The sequence below is a fragment of the Coffea eugenioides genome, chromosome 5 (assembly GCF_003713205.1).
Source record: "Coffea eugenioides isolate CCC68of chromosome 5, Ceug_1.0, whole genome shotgun sequence".
In the NCBI taxonomy this organism is placed as follows: domain Eukaryota; kingdom Viridiplantae; phylum Streptophyta; class Magnoliopsida; order Gentianales; family Rubiaceae; genus Coffea; species Coffea eugenioides.
Window position 1 is genome coordinate 48,382,809 of NC_040039.1, and position 25,513 is coordinate 48,408,321.

Below are 25,513 nucleotides of genomic sequence, written 5' to 3' on the forward strand. Positions count from 1 at the left end.
GCTTAAGCATGACTGAATAGACTGAGATCCCTCAAGTGGAGATCTCGATAGGAGTTGACGGCACAGGCAACTCGTAAGTCTGAGACATGGCTATGTGCAATTCTGGACTCTGGATGTTGGGCCAAAAGTTTCGCAACATTTACTCGTTGAATAAACAAATACATTTTCACCTAATCCAATCCTCCATTGTATCAAGTCCTGTGCAAATATAAAATGACCATTTGGTCTCATTTAGAATTTGTGATGACAACAACGAAGGATTTTCTTCTTACTTTCCCGATCCAAGGTATACAAGGAAAAATAGATTGGCTTAGCTTAAGGTATACAAGGAAAGTTTGGGGCCATTACATCAACTGGAAACAGGTTTAAAAAACAAGATGGGGGTTGTTGATAAAAAACAAATTATTGTCTCTATAGATAAACTCTCGATTTAAAACAAGAGTAAATTTTATATATGCTGACGGAATATACACTATCACGATTGAATATACGATACATATATAAAATTTGAATTCAGATAAAGGAAAAATGAAAGATTTCAAATCAAAGAGTTAAATCACTACCTGACGGTCATGTGACTAATTTCTTCACGAGATGAAGTGACAATAGTGAGTCCAAACTAATATTGCATACGTTTTGGTCCACCAAGCAATCAGGGTTTTAACATTTTGAGCTGGCCTCAGCAAATCCTAAAACATAATGAAGCCCTTGATTTTTTTTTCCGGTCAGCAGTCAACTCTTACATTACTATTCCTACTCCTACTCCTAATCCCACTCTCAACTGTAAGAAAACCTGTCCAAGTAATTCACGTACTCTTTCAGGAAGAACCGAATAAAATGTAAAACCCGGCCAAGTAAGCCATCATGATGAACACCGTTAAGTCTCTAACTTCTTCACCACGTGTACAGTGGATGCTTCTGTTTCTGGTCAGCTACATAGTTAATTCACGTACGTTAGAGGTCAATTCCTTCCTTTCTCTCTCTCTCTATATATATACATATATATATATTCCCATTTCCAGTCTTCCACCGTAAACTGTAGCTCCTATTTCTTTCTCTTCTTGTCTGGATCATTCCTCTCTTCCCTGGATTTCTATCTTTCTTCTTAGACAACTTATATATCCCATTCAAGTTTCTATCCTAACATTTCCACACAAAACATTTTCCTTTGAATTTCTTTTTCTTCATTTTCAGTGGAATCATAATCAAATACCAAAAAATAGAGCACACCACGTACTCAGCCAATTGCTAGTTCTCTTTTCTGCTTGAGTTTGCTTTCAACAGTGATGAATATATGTAGGTGATAGAGCCCTTTGCTGGCCTTTTTTTTTTTTTTCGAGAAACGAAAATTTTGACAGATAAACCTAATCCCAGAGAACTCCAAAAGCCGGCCTTTGCTGGCCCAATATGCCAGAATTGCCTGTGAACGTTTTCTGCTTAGATCCAGGTTGTCGTTGTCAGTGTGCATTTCTCTAGACGTTTGATGATGTTGCTGATGATTTAGCAGGTTATAGGGTCATATCATTTGTTTTTGGGTTTAAACGCGAATATTAGGATTTCTACCCAAATTTGGAGAACTTCAGTTCGCATCTTAAACATCTCTGGGAGAAATTAACTTGAAAACTTTAAACCTAAACTCTTTATAGAAGTGCCAGGCGATGATTTTCAACTAGTATTCATCACTGGGTAGCAAGCATATGCAATATTCCGAGGAGTTAAAAACCTGACGAAATCCTTAAACTATTGTGGTTATCGACTTTTAGCCCCTTATTTAAATTTTGTTTTCGATTGGCCCCTGAACATTTAAAATCGCATACTTTAAGGACTTTCGGTGATTTTAGGCACGAGTCTAGCCAGATTTAAAGGGTTTTTTTGTCCGTTTACAATTAAAGTATCGGGACCAGCATTAGAAACCCTAAAAAAAGGCAACCTTTCAACGACCGCTAAAGAATCTGAAGAAGTAGAAGAACAAGGTGTAAAAATGAAACTTGAAAATGCATAGCCAACAAATTGTACATATGGATATTGGAGTGTTTCTTTTGTTATTGGATCAAAGGTAGCAATGGATGTTTCTTTGTCCATTAGCAACGAACCCTCTTTGGAATGGCAGATTGCATGATCTTTTAGTGCCTCAGTAATTGACAAAGAGTACTTGGCATTCCGCTTGTAATCAACAAAGCTGTAGAGTCCTCTTGATCTTTCCAGAAATATTAGACATGGAAAGAATGTGTTGGTGGTCCTCATCGGAACGGTGGAGTTTCCGATGAAGGCGTAGAGTCTTTTGACACATCAAAAGTTTATGCAGTCAGCAAAAGAAAGTTTTCCAGCCGTGATAGCAAGTATTTTTGAAGGGACATCACACAACAAAATTTTCCTTTGTTTGTTTCTCCTGATTTATTCTCCACCAAACTCTTCACTTTGATTTCCTTTTTTCTTCTACCTTCATTAGTCCTCTTAGTTGTTGTTCTTCCTCTTCTGATTTTCCGGAGATTCTAACAATTTCTTGCTGATGATTACTAGTGTCTCCCCTGTGATGATTATCCTAAAAAGAGCCTAAAAGAGGGCAATCCTCGATTTTCAGATGATTTTTTTTTTAAGAAAATCTAATGGTGTTTTGAAGAAAGAAATTGAAGGATGCCTCTATTAGGGATACTAGTCCGGATGCTTTCAATTGTGAATGGGCAACACATGCCCTTCAATCAGGCCCGATTTTTGCCTAAAATCACCAAAAGTCTTAAAGAATGCAATCTTAATTGTTCAAGAACCAATCGAAAACAAATTTCAAATGAGGAGTCAAAATAGACAATAAAAATAGTTTAAGGACTCCGCATGTTTTTTACTTTATTCTGAGAGAAGATGGCTTCCCTATTATTTTAGAAGGACGGGTTTGTTTGGATTGTGTTTTATTTCTCCAATTTTATCTGCTTACATCATCATTATAATTTTTAATACACCTTTTTATCTTCTCAATTACCTTTTTATCTCACACACATCACATCACAAAAAGTGCTACAGTAAAAATATTCCAAATAAAACACAATCCAAACAAACCACTTTTCACCATCCATGTATATGTCAAGAAAAAAATGTATATATCAGATTGACATTGCAAAAAGTAAGCTTTGATAGATTGAAGTGACACTTTTGTCCTACGCAAACACATCCACTTTCTTCTTTGCTACAAAAAATCAATTATGGAAGACAGTCCTCTAATAGAGGACATATTACAAACTGAGCAAGATATGTGGTCTGATGAAATCCAATAATTTTGTAAAAAATTCCACCTTTTTATCAGCATTTTTCTTCCCCCAAAGCCTGCAAATCATGGTATAGTATGAAAATTCTTTTGGTGCATGCTCTTTTGCGGCTCAAGTGAGTTGAATATTTTGGTTGCTTTTTTTTGGAATTCTTCAAAGATCTACCATTGTTCTGTTTTTCTTTTTCACACGGTCTAACATAAAGACCTATTAAAAATTTAAATCTTGAAATAGTAATATATGGTTCGTCAAGTTTAAGGAATTATATTTTAAGTTTTGAACTTGCAAAATATTTTTGCATTGTAAAGATTAATTTTTAGCATTCTGTGGTTTTGTTAATTTTTATTCGTATTTTAGCTGAAAATTTTGAACAAAATTGCACAAGCTATGCTATTAGAAAATTTCAAATCGGCCATTTGTCAATCTATGGCCACGAGAAAGAAAATAGTGCAAGGATATTGTAATAGCCTCTTCTTGATAAGCAAGATGAGATAGTAAGAGCGTGACCAATAGAAAAGGGTGTACTAATAATTTGTGTTTGGATTATGCATTATTTCACTTTATTTACAGCTTATTTACGTACACTGACTTGCTTGTATCGTCAATACATTTTCCAATCACCTTTATTTTACATACATCATATCAAAAAAGTGCTACAGTACTTTTTCACAAAATTATCTCAAATCCAAACACACTTATATTTGTGGTCATTTTATTTATTTGTGATCGTTTTATCTTTTCAATAGTCTTTTTATCTCAAATACATCGTGAGTCATCATAAAAACTGTTACTATAATTATTTCAATTAAATAATTTCCTATCCAAACACGTAATTTCACATTCTAAACTACCGATTTGATATCCTTAAATCTAGTCCAAACTTCTAGCAAGTTGCAATTACTAATTTACCATAGAATAGGATGCCTTATTGGCGTAATCAAGAATGTCAAATTTGAGCTGATAAACAAATATACTGCACACACAGTATTGACATGAGTCACAGATTAATGATTGAGAGGCTTATCCAGCCCTAAACGTCCACCACAAGAAATATATATATATACTAGTATGGTTCTGGCCGTGCTACGCAGCGGCCCACCCACTGATATGATCAACTAAGTCTGTAACAATGAGAATAATTTGCTAAGGTTGAAGAGGTAAATAATATTAGAGATAATGATATTAAAAAATATTTTTCTCCATCCTAGGACACGAGTTCAAAATTATTTTTTTATTTAACGTACATCATATTAAAAAAATAATGATTTTAAAAAAAGTTATTTTAAATAATTTTCTATCAAAACATGCTTGCTTAGGGTCTATTTGTATCAATGGAAAATTTTTTCAAAAAAAATGTTTTCCCTTTTTTCTGATGTTTGGTTGAAAAAGTGTCCAAAAAATTTTTTTCTAGAAAAAAGGTTTTACTCTATCCAATGGAAACCAAACTTCTGCAAAAGGTTTCAGTGAATCTAAATCAATAGTATTGTTGGTTACATCATCTTATTCAATTGTTCATAGAATTTTCAATGAATGCTTTAAAAAGATTTTTTTTTTACCGTTTTTTGACTCTCAAATTGATTGTGGTGTTTAACATGGATTGTCTATAGTAGTAGTAGAGAGATACTAACTGATAATTATATTAGAATGCGAATTTTTCAAGAAAATGATTTTCAGCGAAAAGATTTTCTTGGGGAAATTATTTTACAAGCAAACAGACGGACCCTCAAGTGACACTACTTTACTACTGGACGTTGTTGCGCCCCGCCCACCCGCGGCTACATTTTACCATGCAAAACCATTCACACAGTAGTGAGCTCTCTCTCGCGTCTCTCAGTTGTCACCAATACAACCTCTCATCAAAGTGGAGCAATATTTATTTTTAATCAACAAAAAATACAATGGTGGTAAAATGAATACACTTGCGACGGTAAGATGTCATCTTTGGCTTAAGTTTTCTTCCGCAAATGAGATGAAAAGATGGCAAGTTCTCGGCAAATACAAAAATTGCAAATGCTCCCAGCACTTCTTTTGTTGCGTTTAACTCAGGTAGACGGCAAAATTTCAAACACTCCTAGAGCAATAAAACAGTGGTGGAACACAAACGGCTACTATAGTTCAAAACTTTCTTCTTTGATAACCGAGTACACGACGCTACATATCGACATGGTTGGTCAAATGTTGATCATCCACACATATGTTTCAAATTTTAAATAATCACACTTCACTTCTAGAGCCAACAGGTCAATGTTCATCAACTCCCATTTTGCTAGGAAATACACAGCTAACCTTGCTAATGCATCTGTTGCGTTATGCTGCTTGTATTCCATCCACTACATTCTTGGGAATCCGCAGATATTTGGACTCTTTCACCCAGCTTCAGCCTTCACAGTAGGGCACCTCTTAAAAGTCGGGCAACCCTTGAAATTAAAAAATAGAAGAAAAAGCAAAGATAAGTTAATCCAAAGAATTATCATCATAATTATATTCTTTTATGCATAACATCAAACACATAACAGTCTTTAATTAACGGAAGACAATACAAACAGAAGGTAGTAACATTTAAAAAAAATTCCAGTCAAAATAGGAGAAGAGAATATAGAAGCGTACCTATGTTTTCTTTGCTCGGCTGAATGCTGGCAAAACTCGGAAACAGAAGTATATAAAAGGCTGGCAATAGTAAGTTTTGGAAGCTGTACCATAGATGATAACTCGGTACAGCAGTCATCCCTAAATCCCTAAAGTGAGCAGATTTTTGGGGAAAAGAAATTTCAGTGAGCCGATTTCCGGGACAAAAGAAAACTTCATATGCATGTGGAGGATTTTTTCGGTGGCAATCGAAAGAAAGTACAATTAGTTGTTGGAGGATTGGTAGAAAACTGAAGATTTTGCAGGATGATAGATTTTGGGGGAAGAGAAATTTAACTGAGCTGAATTTTCGGGCAAAAGAAAACTTCACGTGCATGTCGAGGATTTTCTGGGCTGCAATAAAAAAGTAAGACAATTAGTTGTTGGAGGAATTGGTAGAAAAGTGAAGATTTTGCAGGAAAGACAATTAGAAAGGGGAAGCAAGTTCTAGCTACCTATCCGACGGAAAGAAAGGGAAATGAACTTCACTTCACTGACTAATAAGACCCTTAGGTGGTGTTGACTAACTTACATGATAGAGCAACCAGTTCTAAGGGGCATGACACAACAATATTTTAATTCCAATCAATAATTCAAAAACAACCCATGTGGTAAAAGGAGCCCATAAATAGTCCACAACTATTTGCATTTGACAAGGAAATTATAAAAGAAATAATTTGAAATGTACAAAAATAGCCCTAAATAGTTAGCAACTATTTAAAGAGCTAGTTTTCATAAAAGGATTCAATTGACCTTTCTGACCAATTAAAAACCAAACAAAAGGAACAAATGAAAATAATTAAACCATTGTTACCAATTAGCCCCTAAATAGTAAGGAACTATTAAGCCTTTGAATTTGAATACCAAGGCTCAAATAGACATTTCCCTCTCTTTAATGTCCAAAATAAAGAAATGAAATTTGTTTCCTCAAATGAGACCTTGACACTTGGCATCAATGGAGAACTTGAGTTGTTCTCTTATCTAGTTGGTAGAGATATATATATATATATATATATATAATGGTGCTTTGTCAGAACTCTGACCTACTATTCTTCATGGATGGATGAGGAACTGGAAGGAAGGGTCACAAAGTCCAACAACGAATATCTATAAATCTATTGAGGTGGTCACTGGTAGTTTATTTGTTTATCCTCCAAGAACCAATGAATCAAAACCCCAAATTACAAATTAACCTGAGGGGTCCCTAAGGCGCTTTTAAAAATAATAATACTAATAATAAACAAAGGAAAAATTTGACGGAGAAACCCAATTTAATAGGAAAATGAAAAAGGATCGATATGAAGTCATGGCATTGACATTTATAAATATAATCAAGAGTAAAAATTCCCCTCAAACTCTAATGTATTCTCTAACAAGAGTGAATGGCCAAAAAGTTTACTAAACTATTAAATATGGTATGGATTACTCATCAAAATTTTCTTGTGGCCACAAAGGTTATTAAACTGGCAAAAACAGGTCATCATGGTCATTTTGTCAAATTCTACCTGAAAAATAATTGGTAAATTACTGAGATTCAAAAATCTTTGTGGCAAAAATGACCTTTTGGTAGCTGATTGTTTTATTAATAGAATTTGACAAAATGGCCTTGCTAGCCAATCCGTGTCATATTTAATAGTTTAATCAGTTTTTGGACCATTCACTTCTCTAATATTAATTAATAAGAGTCTGATTGAGTTTGTACTAATACTGTGGACAGAAGATGTTCATGGACTGGATTGCATTTTTCTGAATTTTTTGTAAAAGAATTACTATAATGATTGGATATATATGAGATAAAAAAGTGATTGAAAAATACATTCAAAGAAACGTAACAATTTTTCAATGCAATTTTTCCTTAAAAAGGTGATTTGAAAAATTGCTTTCCAAACAAGTGTTAAACGGCGCCTCAACTATTGGATTTGAGTTCTAAATTTGAATTTGAACTTTCAGGATTCGCTATTTCTACGCATACGGCTCCAGCAGGCAGTTGCGTGATTTGTTTTCCTGCAATATTCCGTTGACCACTCGCCTACCAGTCAATTTTTCTTTTCCACCTGTTGTATAGAATACTGGTCGTGGTCCTCGTGGGTTTGTTTTGTTCATTGTTGGACTGCTATGCTACCTACCTACTGTCAGTTCATTTGCTTTGCTTAGGGATAATATCAGAAACCTCCTTTGGAGTTTCTCTTAATATCATTTGACAGCCCTAATATTTTAGAAATAATCACTTACCTCCCTCGGTGATTATAAAAAGACTATATTAACACTCATTTGGCACATAATTCATAATATATCAAATAAATGGAGCTAAAAAATAAAAAAAAAAGAAACGAAAATCACTTTCTTCTTTTTCCCTTTTCTCCATTATTCTCTTTTACTCATATTTTTTGGATGATTATGTAATATTTTTTTTGTAAATTATAATAAACTAAATTTTGTTTATCTTTTAGTTTTTGTGATTGTGATAAAGTAGGGTATGATTTATTTGCTTATTTTAAGTTGATTTTTATAATGACTGGTATAGTTTAATGGTTTGAGCAAGGGTTGGAAAGATGTTGGAAAAAAATAGAAATTCATAAGGAATCAGTTTTAAGCATATATAATAAAATTGATGCAAGCGTATTTATTTTCGAATATATTTTTTATTTTTTCAAATTTATATTTTTATGGAGTATAGTATTGTGATGTGGTAATACTACAAGAGATTATTTTTGAGGTGCAAAAAAAAGTACAATCATATTGATTTTGAAAAAATATAGGCCTAAGAATCAATTTATTTTTGAAGTTCGATATATATAAAAGCACACTTCCTTGCAGGACTCTTCTTGTCTGGATGGATAAGGATGGAATTATGACATTTTCCATGGACCAGGGCAATACGGCTGTGTTTAGTACGGTTGCGTATAATTATTGTATTTCTTTCAAAATTCGGTATTGTTATATATATATATATATATATAGTGAGAATATACTAAATTAGATAGGTGCATGGCATGAGAATACACCAAATTTAGTAGAAAATACAAGAAGAAGCACGGAAATGTACCTTCATTTTTTCATATATAGTAGTATTTTTTTGTTTCATAATTATGCCACATTTTTCAGAAGCAAATATAGACAACTTGGATTACAAAAAATTGGGTTAATTCCACTTTGTCCCCCCAAACTTTGGACGATTATCCACTTAAGTCCCTAAACTTCAAAATGGGACACTTAAGTCCCTAAATTTATAAATACCTCCCACTTAAGTCCCTGAACTTATAAAATGGGACACTTTAATCCCTAAACCCTCATAAAATGGGACACTTCGACCACCAACGGCATTCAGGATTTGTTAACAATTTTCCTTAAGTGGGAGGTATTTATAAGTTTAGGGACTTAAGTGTCCCATTTTGAAGTTTAGGGACTTAAGTGGATAATCGTCTAAAGTTTGGGGGGACAAAGTGGAATTAACCCCAAAAAATTTTCGAGTACAATTTACTGTGTAATAACTAGTGAACCATAAAGGACTGGCGACTTACCACATTCAAAACGTGGCCGTATCGAAGTAAATAAGCCACTGACGCGAGTCACGAGACCAACTAAAACAAGACGAGGAAGAAACGAAAGCAGCAGAGAGAGAAGCCAGGAAAACAGGCGATCGCCACCAGAAAGAGTAGAGGGCAAAATATTAGTATTACCATAAAAAAGATGCAATCAAATATTACTGGTTCAGAATCAGAGGCTAATACTATCCCCTTGCTAGTAGGAAGAACAGAGTCAAGGAGTATTAATAACGAAGGTGAAGCAGCAGCAGCAGCAGCAAGAGACAGGTGTTGGAACAAGATCTTGGACGTGGGAGAAAGCAAGAACCAGATATTGTTTTCTCTTCCTATGATTCTGACTAATGTTTCATACTACTTGATCCCTCTAGTCTCCGTCATGTTCGCCGGCCATCTTGGACAACTTGAACTCGCTGCCTCCACCCTCGCAAATTCTTGGGCCGCCGTCACCGGCCTCGCCCTCATGGTATATGTATATATATATATATTTCACTCACTCTTCATACCAATTTATCTTCTGCTTCAGTGCTTCTATCCAAGATACTTGGCCTTAAAAAATTCAATTAACAGTCGTATGCATGGACCATTATGTTGTTCTTTTTCTTGAGGTTCAATCTGACGCCATCGTTTGCCTCCATTATCTGCCCAAGTCATTAATATGTCGTTGAATCAAGATTTGTTTCCACTTGAGCTAGATTCTTAGGAATGGAATTACGGCTCGCAACCTGACGAGTGACAATAAAAAGATGTGAGAATTTGACCCAAAAAAAAAAAAGGAAAAGAGAAAAAAGAGAGGTGCCGTTTTCAGGACTCATCTGTTAATATCCTTTATTCAATTGTATACTAGCCTACCAAGACTCGGGATTAGGTCTATTTTGGCGATTTTCTTTGCCTCCTACTCATAAATCCTATCCTATCCTAAGAGAATAAAAGAGGGAATGGAGTTAGGAACAGTACTTTCGTCCCCTATCAACACCATTAGTGTGTGGATTGTTTGGTCATTTCGTCCCCTAATGGGTTGCACGTATTTCTGGCTGCAATACGTTTATGCTTTTTTCCTGACCATGCTACCCTTGGATTTCACTTTTACCCTCGATGGAGTAATTAGCCAAAAGAAATAGAGTTGGCTTTATGGTCTTTTGGTTCGGTCTAACTCTTGTAGACACACCTGCTGTATTATCATTTATGACATAGTTTGACTTCCAATTTAGCGGTGCTGTGGAGCCTGCCTTCAAATGAGTGAGTTTATACTATTTAGCATATCTTTTTGTGTTCCTGCCAGTGTTTTGAAAACCGGACCGGACCGGCCGGTTCGACCGGTTGAACCGCGAACCGGCCATGGCTCCGGTCCGGTTCAATGCCAGGTTTGACTTTGTCAAGAAACCGGTCAAAAACCGGTCGGACCGCGAAACCGCTGAACCGGATGTGAACCGGTTATTTCCGGTTTTTGAGTTTTCCTTTTTTTTTTTTTTGCAAAATGTAGTTATCAAGATTCGAACTCAAGACCTTTGTAATAGAAGACCAATGTAGTAACCGTTGCACTATCACATCTTATTAGTTTTTTTTGATAACTTATTTATATAAAACAAACACTCATATTTCTTTTGTTCCATTTTTTTTTATAAAATATCATCCTTTCATGACTCTTTCTTTTTAATCTTCAACACACACACACACACACACTCTCTCTCTATCATCTTTTCTTTTGCCACTCATTTTTTTAATCAAACCTCTTTATTTTTTATTTATTGATGTTTTCTTCCATATTTTAATTTTGTTTTTGTCCATTAAATTTAAAAAAGTTAAAAAAGAATTATTTTTCTTTAACCCAATTTATTTAATATCACAACCACTCACTTTTATCTCATTTTTTGTTTCTTATCAAATTTGCATTTCTATTTTCAATTCTCTTGATTTTCTTCGAACTCCAAACTTCCTTTTTTAAATTGTAAATTTAAATTCCAAAATGTAAATTAAAATTTAAGTTCACAATGTCTAAATTTTCATGGACGTGAATTTTGTATAATTTCAAATATTGTGATATTTTTGGATTATATTTAAGATTTTTTTGGTAGATATAATTGAAATTGAGATGAAATTTATTTGTTTTAACTTATAATTTAAAAAATTTATTTTTAAAAATCCAAATTATTCAAAAATAGTAAACTTTTCATCATATAAAGTATTAAATTATCCATTACATGTCTTATTTTGTACACATATATATTTATATAAATTATTTTTAAAAAAATTCATTGAACCGAGGTTGAACCGGTCCGACCGGTTGAACCTCGACCCTTTCACTTCACCGGTTCGATTAACGGTCCGGTTTTTAAAACATTGGTTCCTGCTACAATGGATAGATTATTTCTGCACAATTTCTGCTTCCAAGATATCTGAATCTTTTCCATATAGTTATCTATAAGGTTAAATTATTTTTGTTTAAACAGTCTGAATTGTCTTCTCCATACAATAACAGAAGGAAACAAAAAAAAATTGGGGGTGCAACCCAAACGCTGATGGTAAGTGATGACTGCTTGCTATCTACGACCTTATTACCAATAATGTCACTTCCCAAATAGAACCTCCTCCACTATCACAGACTTTTATGATTTATTTTTTGAATTTTCTTTATTTTCCCATATATTGTTGAACTGAATATTCAAAAGAAGATGAATTATGATTTCATATTTTTGTCTTTTTTGCTTATAAAAATTTCGATTTTTAAGCCTGCTTTGTATCAATTTTTTTTCCCTTCTAAAATTTTTTTTTGCTTATTAGCTCAACGCTAATAACAAATATCATGAAAAACTACGATGATTAATATTGTTGAACCATAAAGTATTAGTGTGAAAACATATGTAGAAAGATTCTTATGTATGTAAATATAACAGTTTACCATTAGTCTAGATAATCACTATTTCTTTTTTAACTTTGATGTGTTCAACTGCAGCAATACTTTGATGTGTTTTCAATTTATCATGACCCTTTTGAAAACATACCAATTATTATATCTGGGCAACCTTGCGCCTCGCGCGAGGCCCAAATTAACTAGTTCTCTGATAAAGCCGAAGGCAGATGTGAGGACCATGTGGCCCTTCTCGCATTTAGCACAATTAAATAATTTGGTGGCATGCCATGGATTTGCTCTTGTCCTTTTCTATTTATATTTCTAGGCTGTTTGATGCTTGGTTGTTGACCATTTTAAGTAGCGCTGGAGCTGTAAACAACAAGGGATGCAAATTTTCAGTAGAAAACTAGAGAGCAAATCATGAAACTTAATTGCATTCTTCCACCAAAGTGATTAAATAGTCATCGACCTCATCGTATTCATTTGGTGATATGATATGTTTGCGCCCTTTAACATGCTTCACTTCATTTGCTCCTGAACTTTGTTAGTGGTTACACTTCATCACTTTCAACTTTAGAAATATACATTTCACTATCTATGAAAACTAGTCACAGCTAAAAATGAAAAAAAAAATTAGTACAATGATATGATTGCCTTTTATTTATGAGATTATGTGTAACTTGCATATTATTTCCCTTTTATTGCTACAAAAATATACATCTTCTTTGCTCTATCTAGTTTTTAAAAATTCAAGTTGATAAAAGCTAAAATATCCTTAATATTTCTCCTATTGGATTGGTGTAGACTTTTACATATACGTTGTTCAATTTTTTGGATTTTAAATCAAACAATAAGGATAAATAACACGCTAATAATAAATGAGTTAGCAAAAATTATAGTATTATCATTTTCTATTTCCAAATTAGTCCAATATTAAATACTTAACCAAAATTGTTAAAAATGACTGGGATGTCTTATTTTTAAACTTGCTGGAGGAAGAAAAGGAAAAGATCAGAACAAATTTCAACTTTTTTTGTCCAAAAAAGGACAATAATTGTAAACCATTAACCAATATGGGCCAATGTTGTCATAACACACTTTTTTTTTTTTGGGTCTTAATGTGGAGTTAAGATTTTCAAAGGTTGACTAGTCTTTGGGGGTGAAGTGTATACTTTTTAAGGTTAAGGGTAATAAAGTGCGACTATCCCCAAAGTTCAAGGGGACAGAGTGTTACTAATATTAATCCTCCAGCACTATAGATGAAAGGGATGGGAATTAATTTCTCACTTACCATTTCAGGTGGGCCTAAGTGGTGCACTTGAGACCTTGTGTGGGCAAGGCTATGGCGCAAAGCTGTATAGATTGCTGGGAATACATCTACAAGCATCTTGCACAATATCGCTATCGTGTTCCTTTCTTGTATCAATACTCTGGTGGTTCTCCGATATAATCTTGATATTTTTACGTCAAAATTCGGAAATATCAAAAGCAGCTGGTCTGTACTTGAAGTTTCTAATACCAGGATTATTTGCATACGGGATTCTGCAAAATATTCTGAGGTTTCTTCAGACTCAATCAGTTGTGGCACCACTGGTTGTGTGCTCAGTCGTTCCATTGGTTATCCACATCGGGATAACCTTCATTCTGGTTAAATGGACACCCCTTGCTTTTACTGGAGCACCATTAGCCGCCTCAATATCATTGTGGATCTCCCTTCTCATGTTGGGCATGTACGTTCTTCGTGCAAATAAATTTAAGCATACTTGGGATGGATTTTCAGCGGAGTCATTTCATTATATCCTTGTAGACTTGAAGCTGGCACTGCCCTGTGCTGCAATGGTTTGGTAAGTGTCTATCAGCAATTCTCCAGTCCATGCATGCAATTCACAAACAGAAAAAATGTGTCTTTTGATTGGTTGGATTCTAGCAGCATCACAGGCACCGTACATATATAGGTATTTCCATGGACAGAGAGGTAAAGATAGGCAAACACATATAAAACTACTCAATCATTTCTTTGATTGCTTGGAATTTTAGAGATTCACGAGAGTGTGCTGTAAAAGATAGGGGTAGAGATATCTAAAACATTGGGATAAGGAGATAAAATCACATGGCCAACAACTTTCAAAGTCACAACATTTCGTAAAAATTCTTGTTTTGACATCAAATTGGCACTGAATTTCTTGAGATTCAACGCATAAGGAAGTATGTAGCGCTTTGAAGGGCTGATCAGGTTGAAATGTATATTCTTGTTTAGTTAATTATAGTTGTTTCGCGCAGTATTAACTTATACAGAAGGACTACATTTCTTTTGGATTGTGACATCCTGTATTACAGTTTGGAGTACTGGGCTTTTGAGATTCTTGTCCTACTAGCTGGACTCATGCCAGATCCAGAAATTACTACTTCAGTGATTGCAATGTGGTAAGTGCTTCGTTGCCTTGAACCAGCACCCTCTTACAATTTGAATAGTTGAGCACGTACTTTCATATAGTTAATTGCCTTGCCAACTTTCATTTATGGGGTGTCTGCTTCCACAGTGTAAATACAGAAGCCATTGCCTACATGATTGCTTATGGCCTCAGCGCAGCTGCAAGGTACAAGTAAAGTTGTTGGTTTGATTTGATGTGTCCATTTTAACGCTTTTTCTTCCCATTTGGACCACTGAGCAACAAAAAATCCAACTGGATCTTGCAGCACCAGGGTGTCAAATGAATTGGGTGCCGGAAATCCAGAACGAGCCAAGCATGCCATGATTGTGACTCTCAAGCTCACTGTTGTTTTTGGACTTATCGTGGTTTCGGCATTATATCTTGGTCGCAATATTTGGGCTGGCTTCTTCAGTAGTAGCTCAGTAATAATTAGCAAGTTTGCTTCCCTGACACCATTGCTAGTGATCTCCATTCTATTTGATTTCATCCAAGGAATCTTATCTGGTAGAGGCTTTCTACTCCACCCTTTAATTTTTAACTCCCTTAATTATAAATCTCTACTTTAACAAGAATTTCCGGTCTTAACCAGAAAACATGATTTGATTATATTCTTGATCAGGTGTGGCCAGAGGCTGTGGTTGGCAGCATTTGGCAGCGATCGTTAACTTGGGAACCTTTTATTTCATCGGCATGACTATTGCAGCCGTCCTCGGTTTCAAGCTCAAACTATATGCCAAGGTATATAAACCCAAAACATGCATCTCAAAGTATCTACTGGTGCAACTTTTGTTCAAGGGATAAGACTATAAAAGGTTTCTGAAATGGGAGGTTTCTGAAATTTCACTTGACTCCCTTGAGATTTATATATAAGCTTACGGACGCTTCGCCTTCCCTTGAGATTTATATATAAGTACGGAACCTCCCTTGATGCAATAAAAAGATAATAATACCTTTAATTAATTGTCTGCTCATTGAAAAATTCTATCAAAAAATTAAATCTCTCTCATTTATTGTCAACCATTGGCTCAAATTATAGCTTTCCTCATTTAACTCTCTATCGTCTTTCTCCTACATTTTCTTTTCTTTCAAATTTATTTATTTATTCCCGTCGATCAAATGTGTACTATTTAATACCAACAAAAACACCATGCACACCAACCACCGGTGCTTACATATCTTAGTGTCTGTTTCCAATTCTCTTTCTTTTATTACTACTAAATAGTTTCTTTGTACCTATTGGATTTGGATTTTATCCTACCAACCGTTATTTCATTAAGTTTGGGTTTTATCCCACTAACAGGGGATAATATCTAAACCTAACGAAATAACGGTTGGTGGAATAAAACTCAATCTTAACAATGCCCATTTTTTTTTTTCAATTTTTGACAAGTATTAGCAAATTAAAATTGTCAAACAACAAGTTGAGTGATGGGTTCGTTATCAAAATTAGATGGAGATGAACATAGTGGTAATGATAAAAAAAATTAAGAATGGGAAGTGGGAGGACTAAATAAAGATTATTTATAACTGCATTATATTTCTATTTTTGATGAAAAATGTTATTTGCACTTCCACCATTTGTTATATTATATAGTCTAATAAATAAAAATTATATAATAAAAATGATAGTGAAAGTGCAAATAATAAAAAAAAAGAGTGTAAATAACATTTATCTTTTTGATCTGCAATTATTAGTGATGGTCTTCCTGCAAAGAGAATTTGATGGATTTTAAAACTCTCTGTTGATGGAGTACTTTGGGAGTTGGTATTAGTGGTGATTAGTTGGACTGTTTTGTATTAGAGAGTTTTACATTTGTAAATGACTTTCTGATTTCTTGGTTCAGGGATTATGGATGGGCTTGATATGTGGCCTGTGCTGCCAAGCTATTGGGCTACTTCTGCTTTCTTCATTTACTAAATGGACTCGAGTGGAACTCACCCCAAGCAATGACATACATAATTCAGCATAGGCTTAAGCATGACTGAATAGACTGAGATCCCTCAAGTGGAGATCTCGATAGGAGTTGACGGCACAGGCAACTCGTAAGTCTGAGACATGGCTATGTGCAATTCTGGACTCTGGATGTTGGGCCAAAAGTTTCGCAACATTTACTCGTTGAATAAACAAATACATTTTCACCTAATCCAATCCTCCATTGTATCAAGTCCTGTGCAAATATAAAATGACCATTTGGTCTCATTTAGAATTTGTGATGACAACAACGAAGGATTTTCTTCTTACTTTCCCGATCCAAGGTATACAAGGAAAAATAGATTGGCTTAGCTTAAGGTATACAAGGAAAGTTTGGGGCCATTACATCAACTGGAAACAGGTTTAAAAAACAAGATGGGGGTTGTTGATTAAAAACAAATTATTGTCTCTACAGATAAACTCTCGATTTAAAACAAGAGTAAATTTTATATATGCTGACGGAGTATATACTATGACGATTGAATATACGATACATATATAAAATTTGAATTCAGATAAAGCAAAAATGAAAGATTTCAAATCAAAGAGTTAAATCACTTCCTGACGGTCATGTGACTAATTTCTTCACGAGATGAAGTGATAATGGTGAGTCCAAACTAATATTGCATACGTTTTGGTCCACCAAGCAATCAGGGTTTTAACATTTTGAGCTGGCCTCAGCAAATCCTAAAACATAATGAAGCCCTTGATTTTTTTTTTCCGGTCAGAGGTCAACTCTTACGTTACTATTCCTACTCCTACTCCTAATCCCACTCTCAACTGTAAGAAAACCTGTCCAAGTAATTCACGTACTCTTTCAGGAAGAACCGAATAAAATGTAAAACCCGGCCAAGTAAGCCATCATGATGAACACCGTTAAGTCTCTAACTTCTTCACCACGTGTACAGTGGATGCTTCTGTCTCTGGTCAGCTACATAGTTAATTCACGTACGTTAGAGGTCAATTCCTTCCTCTCTTTCTCTCTCTCTATATATATATATATATATATATATATATATATATTCCCATTTCCAGTCTTCCACCGTAAACTGTAGCTCCTATTTCTTTCTCTTCTTGTCTGGATCATTCCTCTCTTCCCTGGATTTCTATCTTTCTTCTTAGACAACTTATATATCCCATTTCAAGTTTCTATCCTAACATTTCCACACAAAACATTTTCCTCTGAATTTCTTTTTCTTCATTTTCAGTGGAATCATAATCAAATAACAAAAAAAATAGAGCACACCACTCAGCCAATTGGTCATGGCTGATCATAAGAGACATCCCTCTGTTTTCCTACTTTGCATTGCTTCTTTCATTATCAGTTCTTACGCTTACCAGTTCAATGTTGGTGGTGGAGATGGATGGGTAGTCAAACCTTCTGAAGATTATAACCATTGGGCTGGTAGAATGAGATTTCAAGTTAATGACACTCTTTGTAAGTTGTTCTGCATTCGCGACTATTTTTAGATTTATTTTCTTAATTACTAGTGCATCAAGTCTGTACTTTTTTTTTTTCCTTTTTTTGAAGAGACTATTGATCAAATCCCATTTAATTAGTTGAGTCTGGCTCTCAAATGATCAAAAAATCTTGAGAGTAAATTTCTTCTAAGTTCATTGACACATTAGTGATTTTTTTTTTTTTTAAATTCGGATGTAGTTTTCAAGTACAAGAAAGGATCAAACTCGGTTTTGGTGGTGAACAAAGATGATTATGACAAGTGCAACGTTGACAAACCAATTATCAAATTAGAAGATGGCAATTCAATCTTCAAGTTTGATCGATCAGGCCCTTTCTACTTCATCAGTGGCAACAAGACGTATTGTGACCAGGGACAAAAAATGATCGTTCATGTTTTAGCTGTGAGGACCCCACCTAAACCTCCGGCACCGGTACCTCCGGCTTCATCACCTTCACCTTCACCTCCACCTGCACCGGCTGTATCACCCATATCTCCACCTTCAACAGCTCCTACACCTGCAGGTTCACCAAGCCTGTCACCGCCTTCTTCGGCTCCTACACCTGCAGGTTCACCAAGCCTGTCACCGCCTTCTTCGGCTCCTACACCTGCAGGTTCACCAAACCTGTCACCGCCTTCTTCGGCTCCTACACCTGCAGGTTCACCAAGCCTGTCACCGCCTTCTTCGGCTCCTACACCTGCAGGTTCACCTAGCTTGTCACCGCCTTCTTCGGCTCCTACACCTGCAGCAGCAGGCTCACCTAGCTCGTCATCACCTTCTTCAGCGCCCACATCATCGCCACCTTCAACCACTGCACCGGGATCGCCGGGACCGGCCGGTGCGAACTCACCTCCGGGGCCGGGTGGTGGGAACTCACCTCCAGGGCCGGCTGGGGGGAACTCTCCTCCGGGGCAGGCTGGTGCGAACTCACCTCCGGGGCCAGGGTCATCATCGGGAAGGCCAGCGGTTACTGCTTCCACTGTATTGGTGTCAACAATTTCTTTACTTGTCTTAAGCGTGACTTTTGGAGCATCCATTATTTCGGTCTAGATTGACTAGTCAGATGTACAAAATACCCAAGTAGTACTACAAACCAAATTTAATTTTGGTAAATTGTTGCAGGATTAGTTTTTTTTTTTTTTGGTCAAAATTTGTTGTAGGATTAGTTGATTGTGTGGTTTTTCATTTCTTGAGAATTTTGGAGTGGGACTGGATCGTTATTTGCATAGTTTATTTGGAAAAGTGGGCAGGGGATAGTCTGTTTCAGTTTTTTTTTTTTTTTTTTCTGGTTTTGTGATTTCAGTTTGAAATTTCGAGTATCCAGACTCGATAATAAAGGGTGAACTTTGTATTAACTCGTGTCATTTTTCGGTTTCTTGCTTTTCTGAGGTTGCATTTTGTCCTTCACACTTGTCCGTCCATTAATATTTTATCGTCAAGGTCCCACGTTTTTTTTTAATTCCCTAATAATTGGACTAAAGTCTAATACACTATTTAATGCTGTTGCTCTTACCGTCAATATATAGGACAAGTTATATGGTAGATATTTTTTTTTCTAATGTTTTGTTTAATGAGTGTTCGTAGGGCACTCGTTAAGATATATCTCAGATATTATATTTTTAAAAATATAATATTAATTGAAAAATGTAAATAAATATAAGAGATGATAGGTAAAAATAAATAGAAAAAGTATATAAATGTAAGAGAAAATAATAATTATTAATATATATATATACGGTAGATTGGGTAAATACTAAATGTGTGTTTTTTTTTATAATTCTACTGCATTTAACTAATTATTGTTGCTTTATGTGGGGAAGGTTGGGTGATTGAGTGGTAACATTGAAGGAATTATAAATCGGAGGTCGTTTAAAATCTCTCACTTATTAGAGACAAAAAAAGAAAAAAGAAAAAGAACTGTTGCTTTGCATATTCTCAACCACTAGCAAGTTGTGAAATCCATTCTTGTTGCAATGATCAAAACGTGCAAGAACTGCTCGTTTTAGAACTAGTACTGATTTACCTACAAAATCACGTACATGGAGTTTTAGTTGATATATGATCAACATGACTATAAACTTGCAAGAGCTGAAAGAGGAGGTCTGGGTGCGACCGGACTTAATAGAGATATTAGACCACAATTGAGTAGAAATTCGCTGTTTGCAGAAAGTTACGTATTTATTTGTCTGCCTTCGCACGGCGATGAATATTTTGACGACGATGATGACGACAACAATAGGTTGAAAACGTTATCCTTCGTACCTTAACAAACACCCCGGAATAAAAGTAGCAGTTTCAGTACGTCAAGACTCAAAAATATATTGGTAATGGTTATTTCTCCCAAACGTACGTGTCCATATTTCCCTTGGGACAAATGGATGGGTGTGAAACCGACCCTTAAATTTAATGGCTGTTTGTGCATGATTTTCTTGTGATGAATATACCAAACTAAGAGGGAAAAAGTCTCTTTTAGGTGCGTGTATTCCTTCTTTGATTTTTTTTCTTGGTTTTTGATAAGCAATGTTGTTGTCTTTGCGCGCCCTTTTACCTTAATTTTGATCTGAAAATATGGGGGTTTTCTAACAGATTCTTCTTCCATCCTACCTAACTGGTATTCTCCGAAAAATGAATAATAACTCTTTTTTTGAAAAAAAAAAAAAAAAAGGACTTTATACGGTCAACTGAGTAATTGACATTTTACCATACCATTTAATTTTTTTTTTCTATCTCATTACTTGAGATCATCAACTCAGATACGTTACCGAGCTAAATCCGCAAAGCATTTATGTTTGTAAATTGAATAAATAAAAAAAAAAAGCATCGATATTATTGTCTTAATTGTTAAAATCAACTTGGAGTAGGACCCCACAATGTACACCTGTACTTGATGTATTAAACACCGCTCAGACGTGTAACTTGTTCATATGCACCAAATGGTGTGATTGTCGCTGCTTGACCTTGTGATAGATAGCATTCGTGTAATTAATGCGATGGAAGCAAATTGTACTATTTCACCTGTATTTGCAACACTAATAAATAGAGGAGACTGCATTTTATGCGAACTTGTCGCCATGGAGCCTTGATTTTCCACGCCATGAGTGGCATGTATATGTTATTTTTGTACGAGGAAAAGGTGGTTGGTTAAACTTACAAATCCGAGTTGTATTAAAAACCATATAGACGACGGAACCAAAAGAGAACTGATGATTTTAGATTTGAAATTCTTTTAGATACTGACATCGTCAGTGCATAAAATATCACTATTGATTGAATATTTGATACATACATAAAAATTTAAATTTTAAATTTGATAATATGTATACTGTTAGTGTATAGAGCATTAATCTTTTCAAAAGAAACGGATAATTTGCAATTATTCCGAGTAGTTATATCCATCCCTAGCATTACTTGTTTGCCAAAAAATTTTTTTTTTTTGAAGTTACTCCTCATGTCATGTACACTTGCTTCTTGTATTAATTGATTCATCGATGCCCGTTCAAATATGGGATAATGAGAACAAATTACTACTGTCACTAAGCAAGCAGTCATGATCACTGATTAAACTATGGGAGAAGAAATTTCAAGAGAGCACTCACACTATACTTTGAAAGACGAAATAGCGGGTACAAAAACAACACGTAGCAAGGAGTTACATTAAAAAAAGAAAAAAAAAATGCATCTAGAACCAATTACTCAAGACAAAGAAGAGATCAATGGAGTGATGAGTTTTCTCGTTGGCATGAAAAACGAGTCAATCCTAACAATTATTTAGCAAATCCCTGTGATTATCAGTGACAGCCACAAATTGGATATGATCAATTAATTACAGGAGTTTTGCAGGGCAATTTTGTAAAGTAAAGAGCAGATTTCCATTTTTGCTTTCTTCCACCAACCAGATAAATGAATGAGGAGACCGTTGAACATTCAAGCTAAGGGATCATCTAAAAATGTGACACGAGACACAGATTGATGACTCCCTATCGTGGTGTCGATTCTGGAAATCGAGAACCAGAGGAAATTTCCTGCATCGCTTTCTACATTCTGTAAGTTTGTACACGTTTAGCAGTAGGACGAGGCTGATTTTGACTAAACATTAAATCCGCCCATACCTCCTGCCTCGGTCTCGGCAATATGAGATTCATTGGCTTCAAGATTCAGAAGAAAAGGTTTTTGAATAGCAACCCCAAAAAAAAAAAAAAAAAATTAAGACGTTTGCTTCAAGATTCCCCCAAACTTGGAGCAGGGGGTGACTGACTAAGGAACTCAAGAAAGCTAAAAAATGCCAAACTCAAGTAGTGTGTGAAACGTTTTGACAAAAAAAAAAAAAAAAAAAGTAGTGTGTGAAACGGTATTAATCAATGACGAGATTGACATTCCTTGGATTATTTAAAAATAGGATGAGGATGAGAGGAATCAAGAGATGGCGTTGCCATAAGCCAAATTGGCATCTGGCCCAATTAGATTGGTCTCATTCTGCCCGTATCACAATCCTTCCTACTGCCGGTTGAATTATTTGTAATGTAGGGCGGAACAAATCAAGGGTTGAATTACCATTCTGCGAGGATCACCCAACGTTCTTGAAGGGAATGAGAATCTTATCACTAATCTCAGACACAAAATATGCTGCTTTGGCAGCAAAGTCATGGTAAGTGACAGCCGTGTCTGTGAAATTAATTTTAGAAAATCCTACTCTAAGTAACATACGATTTAAAACGAATGTGAACTAAAAGATGGCCGACATGCTGTTTTTTTAAGACTTCACATATTTATGATATAAGATATCGTGTTTTTAAAGCCTTAATTTTATTCCAAACGGCTCAGCCGGACAAAAAAAAAAAAAAGTGTCAACTTCACCACGAAATCAGTCAAAATAAAGAGCAATTTTATTTAGAGGGAGAAAATGTTCCTTAATGAATTAAATCGTAGCAATTCAATGCTTTCGATCACCATACATTTTACACTTCTTTTCCTCGTGGAGTCAATTGCTTAGTCAAAGTGAACAATTATGATTAGCGCCAGCCTGCTCTGACGTTGATTTGCTGCTACCTTAGCCAAGCAAAGGAATAAGAAAGAGAATTTCAGTTTTTTTTTTTTAAACAAACGTTTTTTTACGTTGGGGTTTGGGAGGGATTTGATGTCAAATTGTTCGTACACTAAATTAGCCTTAAATTGTTAGTATCTAATAGTTTTTTTTAGTGTAAGTGGAAGGATTTGAACTTTGAAACCTTTCACTTACATTCTTTCCTCTCGAACCACCCAACCCATCACCCCTCCCAAAATTGTTAGTATCTTAAAAAATCCCGAATTCGCAATAAAATCACCATACTAATTAAGAATTGGTTTTGGTTGGAATTTACTCTAAGTTCTTGGATTACGATCGCTTTCTTGGCTTGGCGAACCCATAGTATTGTACAAAACTGATATAAGCTTAAAACCTCTTATTTTGGTGAAAAAGCTGATCATAGAGGAACAAATATAAAAATGTTGTGGAATGTAGAAACAGAGAAAACACTCTGTTGGGCCCAAACCGTCAACACTTTTTGCTTTAGAGGGTTTCATGGATTGGAGCTTCGTGTTGCAACATTCACTACTCAATTCAGAGTACCCCAAATATATAGCTCCATTACACTTTTTGGAGGATTCATTGATTTACACCTAATGTATTTATTTATTTTTTTCTTAATTAATTTCTGGGACACTTTGACTTATTATCTCCAAACTAGAAAGGCTGGGGACTAAAAGTAATTGGTTTTAATGAAATTGTATTCCGAATTTCATTTTAAAAGGTGCGACTTTCGGCCTCATGGGCTCTAGCCCTCAACTCTTGCTTTAGTGTTGCCCTTCTACAACTGATGTCAATAATGTTGTATTGAGCCTTCGAATGCTAGTACTAGCCAGAAGTAATTATTTGGAATAATCATTGTAGTACCTTTTTTTTTTGCGATATGATGTATGTGAGATAGAAATGTGATTAAAAAGTAAAAGAACATGTTGGAAAATGTGTTCGTGATGCAAGTAAATAATTTTTTAGCAAATAAAAGAAATTATCCAAATACAGCCAATTGAAACTTGAACCGAGCTTTGGGTTCCCTTTTTTTTTTTTGGGTCTCTTTTTTGAGCTAGGTCCTTGATTTTAGTAGCCCTTCTTTTTTTTATTTTAAGGAGAAAAGAGGGAAAAAAAATCTTGACCCTTAATGTTATGTACAAATAAAAGAGAAAGAAACGAGAAGCAAAGAATGGACATCAACCTCACTGGTTTGAGCAAAATTCCCTATAATGTAACTGATCCATAGAGAAACCATGCATATTAATTGTGAAGGTGGCAACCTTGTAGAACAGAAAAACTAGGAGGAAGAAACGGGCCTTAAAATAGTCAGCATGCACATTTTCCATCTACGTAAATTACGTTAAATCACACAAGCGCAGAGGACACAAAACAAGAACCAAAAACTCTTGAATATTCATCATATTCTTCTCTCCTCCAATCCCACAACCTCCTCCATTTTAGCACCAACAAAATTCCTTCCCCTCCTTCTCTCCCTCCTTTAGCAGGCAGGGCAGAGAAACCGAAGAGAACTTGATATTCAAACCCTCCTCCTCCTTATTCCCTTCATTTCTTTCTCTTTTTCTCCTCGTGTTCCCGCATTTTGGTAAAAATGAAAATGGCTATTCGACTAGGGGCAGCCATCCTCCTCCTGGCCATGGCTTTGGCTGTGCTTGCTGATTCATCACCCACACTTGACACCGTCTTTGGCCTCACCAGCCTGGCAGGATCCAAAGGCGACGATGGCCTCGGCGGACTCGTTGCGGACTTCATTGATGAGGATGAGGAGATGTCTGTGGAGTCTGGAACAGCCAGAAGAACTCTTGCAGGTCGGCCAAGGTATATCAGTTATGATGCCATGAGAAGAGGCAATGTCCCATGCAGCAGGCGTGGTAACTCCTACTATGCTTGCAATGCTCATGGTAGGGCTAACCCTTACCAGCGCAGCTGCACCAGGATCTCTAGGTGCCCAAGGAACACTCGTTGAGGACCCTCTTTGAATCCGATGTGCTATCGATGAAAATGGAGAAAGAGACGAAGCTAAAGAATGGTTTCAAGTAAGTCAAAATGGTGTTCTAGGAATAATATAGCAAATAAGATTGTGGGTGGCTAATTAATCTCAATTGTTCTGATTTCTCCACCCCAGTTCACTGCAAATGTAGATTTTTGCAATTTTCGTTCTGCAGCCCCTTGTTTTACTACTGTGATCATTGTAGACGATTGGTTGTCGGATATTGGTAAAATAAAACAATTATTACTATTCCCTATTCTATTTTCTATGAGAGAATGAGGAGTTTTATGCATTTTTGGTTCCTCATCATCAAATGTA

The 25,513-nt window shown here is 35.4% G+C and overlaps 4 protein-coding genes across 6 annotated transcripts in view; all 4 read left to right on the top strand.

Annotated features, from left to right (window-relative positions):
• Window positions 1-239, top strand: part of LOC113770785 (protein DETOXIFICATION 19-like) — a 24,420-nt gene extending 24,181 nt beyond the window's left edge. The window contains exon 8 of the mRNA XM_027315367.1: window positions 27-239. The gene's annotated coding sequence lies outside the window, so the exon portion shown is untranslated. The remainder of the gene's footprint in view (window positions 1-26) is intronic.
• A 9,284-nt stretch (window positions 240-9,523) lies between these two features.
• LOC113770556 (protein DETOXIFICATION 18-like) lies at window positions 9,524-16,916 on the top strand. Its single transcript, XM_027315051.1, has 7 exons — window positions 9,524-9,890; window positions 13,575-14,119; window positions 14,613-14,699; window positions 14,816-14,872; window positions 14,973-15,211; window positions 15,327-15,445; window positions 16,552-16,916. Exons 1-7 carry the CDS (start codon window positions 9,573-9,575, stop codon window positions 16,675-16,677), a joined length of 1,491 nt encoding a protein of 496 aa, XP_027170852.1. The 5' UTR covers window positions 9,524-9,572; the 3' UTR covers window positions 16,678-16,916.
• An 812-nt stretch (window positions 16,917-17,728) lies between these two features.
• Window positions 17,729-19,495, top strand: LOC113770292 (early nodulin-like protein 2). Of its 3 annotated transcripts, none has more exons than XM_027314711.1 (3): window positions 17,729-18,117; window positions 18,340-18,798; window positions 18,844-19,495. In XM_027314711.1, exons 1-3 carry the CDS (start codon window positions 17,943-17,945, stop codon window positions 19,188-19,190), a joined length of 981 nt encoding a protein of 326 aa, XP_027170512.1. In that variant the 5' UTR covers window positions 17,729-17,942; the 3' UTR covers window positions 19,191-19,495. The 3 variants fall into 3 exon arrangements, with proteins under 3 accessions (XP_027170512.1, XP_027170514.1, XP_027170513.1); XM_027314713.1 differs by having other exon boundaries at window positions 18,340-18,753; window positions 18,895-19,495; XM_027314712.1 differs by having other exon boundaries at window positions 18,340-18,708.
• Window positions 19,496-24,802: 5,307 nt separating this feature from the next.
• Window positions 24,803-25,171, top strand: LOC113771923 (protein RALF-like 22). The gene has a single exon (XM_027316471.1). The coding sequence runs from the start codon at window positions 24,803-24,805 to the stop codon at window positions 25,169-25,171; it is 369 nt and encodes a 122-aa protein (XP_027172272.1).
• Window positions 25,172-25,513: the final 342 nt, after the last annotated feature.

What these genes read in the sequence shown, in the direction of transcription:
- LOC113770292 (XM_027314711.1), top strand. Translation starts at nt 17,943, where the DNA reads ATGGCTGATCATAAGAGACATCCCTCTGTTTTCCTACTTTGCATTGCT. An exon ending in TCAAGTTAATGACACTCTTT is followed by an intron (nt 18,118 to 18,339) that starts GTAAGTTGTTCT and finishes ATTCGGATGTAG; the next exon opens with TTTTCAAGTACAAGAAAGGA. An exon ending in TTCGGCTCCTACACCTGCAG is followed by an intron (nt 18,799 to 18,843) that starts GTTCACCAAGCC and finishes CTACACCTGCAG; the next exon opens with GTTCACCTAGCTTGTCACCG.
- LOC113770556 (XM_027315051.1), top strand. Translation starts at nt 9,573, where the DNA reads ATGCAATCAAATATTACTGGTTCAGAATCAGAGGCTAATACTATCCCC. An exon ending in CCCTGTGCTGCAATGGTTTG is followed by an intron (nt 14,120 to 14,612) that starts GTAAGTGTCTAT and finishes CCTGTATTACAG; the next exon opens with TTTGGAGTACTGGGCTTTTG. An exon ending in ACTTCAGTGATTGCAATGTG is followed by an intron (nt 14,700 to 14,815) that starts GTAAGTGCTTCG and finishes CTGCTTCCACAG; the next exon opens with TGTAAATACAGAAGCCATTG.
- LOC113771923 (XM_027316471.1), top strand. Translation starts at nt 24,803, where the DNA reads ATGGCTATTCGACTAGGGGCAGCCATCCTCCTCCTGGCCATGGCTTTG.